This window comes from Centroberyx gerrardi, chromosome 11, assembly GCF_048128805.1.
Source record: "Centroberyx gerrardi isolate f3 chromosome 11, fCenGer3.hap1.cur.20231027, whole genome shotgun sequence".
In the NCBI taxonomy this organism is placed as follows: domain Eukaryota; kingdom Metazoa; phylum Chordata; class Actinopteri; order Beryciformes; family Berycidae; genus Centroberyx; species Centroberyx gerrardi.
Window position 1 is genome coordinate 732053 of NC_136007.1, and position 10000 is coordinate 742052.

General features: G+C 44.6%; 1 protein-coding gene across 1 annotated transcript in view; it reads right to left on the bottom strand.

The window, feature by feature from the left end:
- LOC139923915 (dachshund homolog 1-like) overlaps nucleotides 1-10000 on the bottom strand; it is a 47452-nt gene that overhangs the window by 21864 nt on the left and 15588 nt on the right. Inside the window, exons 2-3 of the mRNA XM_078286917.1 lie at nucleotides 8535-8644; nucleotides 5248-5259 (exon numbers count right to left, since the gene is read on the bottom strand). Coding sequence (XP_078143043.1) covers nucleotides 5248-5259; nucleotides 8535-8644 — 122 coding nt within the window. The remainder of the gene's footprint in view (nucleotides 1-5247; nucleotides 5260-8534; nucleotides 8645-10000) is intronic.

The following is a 10000-nucleotide window of genomic DNA, read 5'->3' on the forward strand; positions in this document are numbered from 1 at the left end:
CTCCTTTCTCTCCTCTCCTCTCCTCTCTCCTCCTCCTCTCCCTCTCCTCCTCTCCTCTCCTCCTCTCCTCTCTCCTCCTCCTTTCTCCTCCTCTCCCTCTCCTCCTCTCTCCTCCTCCTCTCCTCTCTCCTCTCCTCTCCTCTCTCCTCCTCCTCTCCTCTCTCCTCTCCTCTCTCCTCCTCTCCTCTCCTCCTCTCCTCTCCTCTCTTCCTCTCCTCTCTCCTCCTCTCCTCTCCTCCTCTCCTCTCCTCTCTCCTCTCCTCTCTCCTCTCTCCTCCTCTCTCCTCCTCTCTCCTCCTCTCCTCTCCTCCTCTCCTCGCCTCTCTCCTCCTCCTCCTCTCTCCTCTCTCCTCCTCCTCTCTCCTCTCTCCTCTCCTCTCCTCCTCTCCTCTCCTCTCTCCTCTCTCCTCTCCTCTCTCCTCTCCTCTCCTCTCTCCTCTCCTCTCTCCTCTCTCCTCTCCTCTCTCCTCCTCCTCTCCTCTCCTCCTCTCTCCTCCTCCTCTCCTCTCTCCTCTCCTCTCCTCTCTCCTCCTCCTCTCCTCTCTCCTCTCCTCTCTCCTCCTCTCCTCTCTCCTCCTCTCCTCTCCTCCTCTCCTCTCCTCTCCTCTCTCCTCCTCTCCTCTCCTCTCTCCTCTCCTCTCTCCTCCTCTCCTCTCCTCTCTCCTCCTCTCTCCTCCTCTCCTCTCCTCCTCTCCTCTCCTCTCTCCTCCTCTCCTCTCTCCTCTCCTCCTCCTCTCTCCTCTCCTCTCTCCTCTCCTCTCTCCTCCTCTCTCCTCCTCCTCTCCCTTTCCTCCTCTCCCTCTCCTCCTCTCCTCCTCCTTTCTCCACCTCTCCCTCTCCTCCTCTCCTCTCCTCTCCTCTCCTCCTCTCTCCTCTCTCCTCCTCCTCTCCTCTCCTCCTCTCCTCTCCTCTCTCCTCCTCCTCCTCTCTCCTCTCTCCTCCTCCTCTCTCCTCTCTCCTCTCCTCTCCTCCTCTCCTCTCCTCTCTCCTCTCCTCTCTCCTCCTCTCCTCTCCTCTCTCCTCTCCTCTCCTCTCTCTCCTCTCCTCTCCTCCTCCTCTCTCCTCCTCTCCTCCTCTCCTCTCTCCTCTCCTCTCTCCTCTCCTCCTCTCCTCTCCTCTCTCCTCTCTCCTCTCCTCTCCTCCTCTCCTCTCCTCTCTCCTCTCCTCTCTCCTCTCCTCTCCTCTCCTCTCTCCTCCTCCTCTCCTCTCTCCTCCTCTCTCCTCCTCTCCTCTCCTCTCTCCTCCTCCTCTCCTCCTCCTCTCCTCTCTCCTCCTCTCCCTCTCCTCCTCTCTCCTCCTCTCCCTCTCCTCCTCCTCCTCTCTCCTCTCCTCTCTCCTCTCCTCTCTCCTCTCCTAGCCATTCTTTCCTGTTTCATCTCTCTGTTTCCTCTGGTTCAGTTCATGACATCATCATTAATATACACCTAACTGTATATTTCTGTCACCTAGCGACTGATGAGTCTGATGGAGCATGCTGGGATTTTAAGAGGTTCTGGTGAAACTGGCGACCTGCTGCTGGCTGCTGAGTGACTCGGGACCATGTGACCATGTGACCATGTGACCATGTGACCATGTGACCATGTGACTCAGCACAGTTCAGCCTATAGAGTGTGTCTTCCTTACCAGACTGCAGTTCAGTGTTTCAGTTCAGTGGTTATTCTATCTTCAGGCCTCCAATCATCTAAATTCATTCTGATCTAAAGTTTATTCTCTGCTGCTGTAATGACCTGATTTCCCCTCGAGGATCAATGAGGATTCATCTAATCTGATTTGATCTAATCTAATCTAATCTGATCTCATCTGATCTGATCTAATCTGATCTCATCTGATCTGATCTAATCTAATCTGATCTCATCTGATCTGATCTAATCTAATCTAATCTAATCTAATCTGATCTGATCTGATCTGATCTAATCTGATTTGATCTGATCTAATCTAATCTAATCTAATCTAATCTAATCTAATCTGATCTGATCTAATCTAATCTGATCTGATCTGATCTGATCTAAAGTAATCTAAACTAAACTAAACTAATCTAAACTAAACTAAACTAAACTAAACTAAACTAAACTAAACTAATCTAATCTAATCTAATCTAATCTAATCTAAACTAAACTAAACTAAACTAATCTAATCTAATCTAATCTAATCTAAACTAAACTAATCTAAACTAATCTAAACTAATCTAAACTAAACTAAACTAAACTAATCTAAACTAAACTAAACTAATCTAAACTAAACTAAACTAAACTAAACTAAACTAATCTAAACTAAACTAAACTAATCTAAACTAAACTAAACTAAACTAATCTAAACTAAACTAAACTAATCTAATCTAAACTAAACTAAACTAATCTAAACTAAACTAAACTAAACTAATCTAAACTAAACTAATCTAAACTAAACTAATCTAAACTAATTGGATCTAAACCAAAGTAATCTAAAGTAATCTAATCTAATCTAAACATAAAAATAAATGAGTGAAATTCTGCAGCAGGTGAAAACTGACAGTTCAACTCAGTGTTTAATAATTATTATTATTGTGATTATTAAAGTTATTAATCTGTCTGGAGGTTTACTGTCAAATTAATTTAACTGGAATAAACAAGATCACTGTGTGTGTGTGTGTGTGTGTGTGTCTAACCCACCGGAGGGTTAGATCAGTGTAACCCGTATTAAATCTAGAATGATTCAACACACACACACACACTTTAGGTTCTTAAGCAGCTTTTACACCTTTTTGAAGAGGAGGACATTTTTGACACTTGTCGCCCAAGGGACACACACACACACACACACACACACACACACACACACGCACACACACACACACACTGCTTAGGGTGAGACTCCAATCTGTCAATCATTTTGACATCTGCTAATTAAGCATGCTAATTATAGCACTAATCACACACACACACACACACACACACACTGTAACCACCCTGTGCAATGTATTTTTCAGATAGATAGATAGATAGATAGATAGATAGATAGATAGATAGATTAAAATTTATAAAAATTGCACATCAGTTTTCTAAACAATTGCAGATAGCTTCACAAGGGAATAAATACAGATATTATAGGAATAAGAAGCTAATGTTAAGATGTGAGGATGGAACAAGACAGCACACAGGTCTACTCTAATAGATATCTAAGCTGTGTGTGTGTGTGTGTGTGTGTGTGTGTGTGTGTGTGTGTGTGTGAGAGAGAGACCTGGATAGCCACAGGGTGAAGCGATGGGTCCAGTGCAGCTGCTCTTTCAGCACCAGCTGCATGCTAACCTGCTAGCTTACCTGCGTTCTGCTGACAGTCTGACTGCTGTTCCTCCTCCAGTCACACTGACTGCTGCTGTGCAACTCCAAGACAAACCAGTAGGAGGCGTTAGAGCTGCAACACCACACTGCTGAGAGGGGTGGTGCTAACCAGGCCAGCTCAGAGGGACGAGCTGAACCTGAAGGCAAACTGAAGACGAACCTGAAGACGAACCTAAAGACGAACCTGAAGACGAACTGAAGACAAACCTGAAGACAAACTGAAGACGAACCTGATGATGAACCTGAAGACGAACTGAAGACAAACTGAAGACGAGCATGATGACGAACCTGAAGACGAACTGAAGACGAACTGAAGACGAACTGAAGACAAACCTGAAGACAAACTGAAGACGAACCTGAAGACGAGCATGATGACGAACTGAAGACGAACTGAAGACAAACTGAAGACGAACTGAAGACGAACTGAAGACAAACTGAAGACGAACCTGATGACGAACCTGATGACGAACCTGAAGACGAACTGAAGACAAACTGAAGACGAACCTGATGACGAACTGAAGACAAACTGAAGACGAACCTGATGACGAACTGAAGACAAACTGATGACGAACCTGAAGACGAACTGAAGACAAACTGAAGACGAACCTGAAGACGAACTGAAGACAAACTGAAGACGAACCTGAAGACGAACTGAAGACGAACTGATGACGAACCTGAAGACGAACCTGAAGACGAACTGAAGACGAACTGAAGACGAACCTGATGACGAACCTGAAGACGAACCTGAAGACGAACCTGAAGACGACCTGAAGACGAACTGAAGACGAACCTGATGACGAACCTGATGACGAACTGAAGACAAACTGATGACGAACCTAAAGACGAACCTGAAGACGAACTGAAGACGAACTGAAGACAAACCTGAAGACAAACTGAAGACGAACCTGATGACGAACCTGAAGACAAACTGAAGACGAACTGAAGACGAACTGAAGACGAACCTGATGACGAACCTGAAGACAAACTGAAGACGAACTGAAGACAAACTGAAGACGAACTGAAGACGAACTGAAGACGAACATGATGACGAACCTGAAGACGAACTGAAGACGAACTGAAGACAAACCTGAAGACAAACTGAAGACGAACCTGAAGACAAACTGAAGACGAACTGAAGACAAACTGATGACGAACCTAAAGACGAACCTGAAGACGAACTGAAGACGAACTGAAGACAAACCTGAAGACAAACTGAAGACGAACCTGATGACGAACCTGAAGACAAACTGAAGACGAACTGAAGACGAACTGAAGACGAACCTGATGACGAACCTGAAGACAAACTGAAGACGAACTGAAGACAAACTGAAGACGAACTGAAGACGAACTGAAGACGAACATGATGACGAACCTGAAGACGAACTGAAGACGAACTGAAGACAAACCTGAAGACAAACTGAAGACGAACCTGAAGACAAACTGAAGACGAACTGAAGACAAACCTGAAGACAAACTGAAGACGAACCTGAAGACAAACTGAAGACGAACTGAAGACGAACATGATGACGAACCTGAAGACAAACTGAAGACGAACCTGAAGACAAACTGAAGACGAACTGAAGACGAACTGAAGACAAACCTGAAGACAAACTGAAGACGAACTGAAGACAAACTGATGACGAACCTGAAGACGAACTGAAGACGAACTGAAGACGAACTGAAGACGAACCTGATGACGAACCTGATGACGAACTGAAGACGAACTGAAGACGAACTGAAGACAAACTGAAGACGAACCTGATGACGAACCTGATGACGAACTGAAGACGAACTGAAGACAAACTGAAGACAAACTGAAGACGAACCTGATGACGAACCTGATGACGAACTGAAGACGAACTGAAGACGAACTGAAGACAAACTGAAGACGAACCTGATGACGAACCTGAAGACGAACCTGAAGACGAACCTGAAGACGAACCTGAAGACGAACTGAAGACGAACCTGAAGACAAACAAAGACAAAGTGAAGATGAACTGAAGACGAACTGAAGACGAACCTGAAGACGAACTGAAGACGAACTGAAGACAAACCTGAAGACAAAGACGAAGTGAAGATGAACCTGAAGACAAACTGAAGACGACCCTGTGGAGGAACACAGTCCACGGTCTCTGCCCCCTGAATCCAGAGCCAAGATGGCGGCTGTTCGACTGCACCGCTGCTCTCACCTTGGCTGATCATGAATACGCGTTCTTGTGCGTTCTTGTGCGTTCTTGTGTCCTCCGTGACGCGTTTTACGTAATATCTAACTGCCAAAGCACGATTCCAAAACAAAAGAACGACAGACGGAGGACGGATAGAAAACCCGAAAGTTTCCTTGCCAACCTCAAAATATCGAGGATGCATCGTACGGTGACTTGACCGACGAGAACAAATTGAAAGCCCCAAGATTCATTGCGACAACGGCGAGCAGCGCTGCGGTCTGCAGCACAGAGCCGGTTAACAGCTGGGGAAATGAAGCTGAGTCTTCATTAATCGGCACAGTGTGAAGCAGACAGTCCAACTCAAACTGTGAGGAAGCTTCTCTGTTCACTTTCATGAGAAGATCGTTCTCCACAAGGACACAAGTATTGATTTGGCGTTCTTGGTTTTGATAATCGGCCCATATCTTCCATCTTTGTGCCAGGACTCCATATCAGAGACACAGAATACTGGAAGCTTCCACATTAGGACCTACAGCACCTCCTGGATCATCCTGGCAGGACCGGACTCCATACATGATAACTAACTCCACATCTACACCGGCTGGGTCATGTGACTCGCTGCCAGAAGACCGCCTGCCTCGCGAAGCCCTCTGTGGCCAAACCTGCTGCTGGAGGACAAAAGAAAAGATAGAAGGACCACAGCGAAGACGTCCTGAAGTGCTGCAATATGAATCCTCAGCTCCTCCAGCCTCTGTCAAAGTTAAACTTCTCCACAACACACAACATCATCCGGCAGCAGAGGGAGGAGACACAGCAGCACCAACCAGCTGCAGGGATTTGAATCAGGCCGTAAAGTCCCTCACACTTGTTCAAGAATCCCCTGTGTCCAATTGGCGGGTGGTGTGCAAATAAAGTAACCTCAGTCTTATCCTCACTGAGCTGGAGAAAGTTCTGAGACATCCAGCACTTCATTTCAGCAAGGCAGTCTTTAAGAGTAATCAGGCGAACAGCATCACCAGGATTAATTAAGGTAGAATTGTGTGTCTTCTGCACAGCATCTTCTGGATAATCAGCTAAACTCTCCCGTTGTCTAAACAAGACTAAGAGTCTAACAGCTCCACGACATTGAATGTTCGTTCCTGCCGGGAATCGAACTCTAGTCTTGTGGATCTGCGGTCTAACTCCCTGCAGCACACTTTCACCCACAAGACCAAAAGTGGTGAACAGAGCGACCGACAGACCGACCGTCCGACTGACCGAGCGACCGACAGGCGATCCATAGAGCCTCTGCTGTCGCGGGGCTAAAAACCTGAACATGTGGCCTAGTTAGCTGTTGGCTAGGTGGAGGCTAATGGCTAACTAGCTTGCTGGGCAGCTAAATATTTGGAAAAAATGATAATTTACATGATTTCTTCCAAAACTGTTTCTGTGTTTTACTTCTGCATGGAAACAACCTTCAGTCTTATTCTACATTATCACTGCTAAATATGATGCTAGCTAACAATACAATACAAGCAAGTAACTACTGATTTACCCCGATAGATAGATAGATAGATAGATAGATAGATAGATAGATAGAAAAGCCCAATGGCTCTTAAACAGCAACACACATAGAGACTGTGTGTGTGTGTGTGTGTGTGTGTGTGTGTGTGTGTGTGTGTGTGTGTGTGTGTTGTGTGTTTGTGTGTGTGTGTGTGTGTGTGTGGCGACAGATGGTGAGAGTACAACATGTCATTTATCAAAGTCAAGAGAGAGCGAGGGAGAGGGAAGGAGGGACGAAAGAAAAATAAAAAAGGATAAAAATCAGTCTGTCAATTTAATGTCTTTGTCTCTCACCCTCTCTCTCTCTTTCTTCTCTCTCTCTCTCTCTCCACTGTTATAGTCTCCTACAACCTCTAGATATACTAGGTACAGAGTTAGAAAATCTACATTGTGTAGAGGTGGAACATAAAACACTGTTAAATACTGAAAGGGTTTCAGGTTCATCTCCACTCTACTGCAGCAGCTGAGTCTCATGATGGAGGAACATGTAGAACTGTGTGTTAGTTAATAGTGTAAATCTGTAGAACTGTGTGTTAGTTAATAAAGTGTAAATCTGTAGAACTGTGTGTTAGTTAATAAAGTGTAAATCTGTAGAACTGTGTGTTAGTTAATAGTGTAAATCTGTAGAACTGTGTGTTAGTTAATAAAGTGTAAATCTGTAGAACTGTGTGTTAGTTAATAAAGTGTAAATCTGTAGAACTGTGTGTTAGTTAATAAAGTGTAAATCTGTAGAACTGTGTGTTAGTTAATAAAGTGTAAATCTGTATGAAGCAGCTAGAAGCAGAGAGCAGCTGAGTCAGCTTGTTGTGGTGTGGCTGTAGATCCATTCAGTAACGTTCTCAGTAAAAGTGAATAGTGTGATAAGGTGGATTTGGTTACTGTGACACAGTAAACTGTCTTGTCTTTAGCCCTAGTCTCTACTCCAAAACACTCTGAGTTGTAGCTTGAGAAGAGTCAGCTCAGTTAACCTGAACAAACTGTTAGCTAGCTAACTAGCCGGCAAACACACTGATGTTAATGTGAACATGCTAACGCTACTAGATACCTTAGCTAGTGTGCTAATCAGATGTGTTAACAACAAGACAGTGATGTTAGCTGACCAGATACTATGGTTAGCTAGCTAACAAGCTGACATTATCTAAACACTAAATCAATCAGATGGATCAGTGATGAAATGATCAGTTCAGTCAGAAACAGACAGAAATTAACCGTCTGATCAGTTCTGTTGAGACGACAGAAACACAGTCAGCTGTTCACAGAGCTGAGGACCTCCAAGATGGCCGCCAGAGGGGGGGGGGCCTCTATTACAAAACTGTGAATGGCTAAATTTTCCTATTTATTTACTCCATATTTCAATTTGACTATTTTATTATAAAATGGAGTAATGAGTACTTTTATCAGGAGTGAGTTTGGATTGCATTACCATGGAAACAAAACTTCTACTCAATTCTATTCTACTGGTTCAGAAACAAAAAACAAACCCACTTGTGAGTGAGTTTGATTTGCTCACCAGTTGGAGACAGCAGGGCGGGGCTTAGCAGACCATGTGGGAGGAGCCTGGAACCGTCAGTCATCGAGGCCACGCCCAGAGTTCGCTTAGGAGGCCGTCCTGGACGAGAGCTGGAGAGAGAGAGAGAGAGAGAGAGAGAGACAGAGAGAGACACAGAGAGACAGAGAAATAGAGGGAGAGAGAGAGACAGAGAGAGACAGACAGAGAGACAGAGAGAGAGAGAGACAGAGAGACAGAGAGAGAGAGAGACATAGAGACAGAGAAATAGAGGGAGAGAGAGAGAGACAGAGAGAGAGACCACATCAAACTTAAGTCCTTCTGTGTCTCTCCCTTCTCATTCAAGTAGAATTCATTTAATCAGAAAACCAATTAAAGGCAGCAGTTAATTAGTTAATTAGTCGACCAATCAGGTTAAAGTGAGATCCTTGTGTTTCTCTCTTCAGTCTCCATCTCTGCATGGAGGCTGGACATGTAGATTATTACTGTAACTGAAACTCCACTCCACCTTAAGAGGCTGGAAAGAAGGAGGATTCCACCTTAAAATCAAACACACATCTAACACTGTTAACAGCTGACATATCAATCATTCATCAATACTCTCCTCCTCTCTCCTCTCCTCTCTCCTCTCCTCCTCTCTCCTCTCCTCTCTCCTCCTCTCCTCTCCTCCTCTCTCCTCTCCTCTCCTCCTCTCCTCTCTCCTCTCCTCTCTCCTCTCCTCTCTCCTCTCCTCCTCTCTCCTCCTCTCCTCTCCTGTCCTCCACTCCTCTCCTCTCTCCTCCTCTCCTCTCCTCCTCTCTCCTCCTCTCCTCTCTCCTCCTCTCCTCTCCTCTCCTCTCTCCTCTCCTCCTCTCCCTTCTCCTCCCCTCCTCTCCTCTCTCCTCCTCTCCTCTCCTCTCCTCTCTCCTTCTCTCTCCTATGTATTAATATTTAATGTTAATATTCCAGGTTAATATCATGTTTTAACATCATGAATGAATCTATTTTATCCATCTTTTCTCTCTCTCTCTCCAAGGAACCTTTCATCTTCAATGTCGATCGTCCCTGGGGAGGTTTTTAAGAGACGCACCGTTCATCTGAGAGAGCGAGAGAGAGAGAGAGAGAGAGAGAGGTGACGACTTTCAAGAAAAGGTGTGTGTGTGTGTGTGTGTGTGTGTGTGTGAACATGGGGAGTTTGAAAACAACATTCAGACACAAACCTGCAGCAGAAATTGAAAGAAAACATTAAAGGATAAGTTTGTAGATTATGGACCTATATATAATATATATATATATATATATATATATACAGTATATATAATATATATACAGTATATATATATATATAATAATATCATAATACAAACAAGTAGCAAATCCACTGTAAATACAGTCAGTGGCAGATATATATTTAGTCTGACACAATCTGACACTTCACACTGTGAAAGATTAGACAGCTCAACACACTCCACCATCTACACACACACACA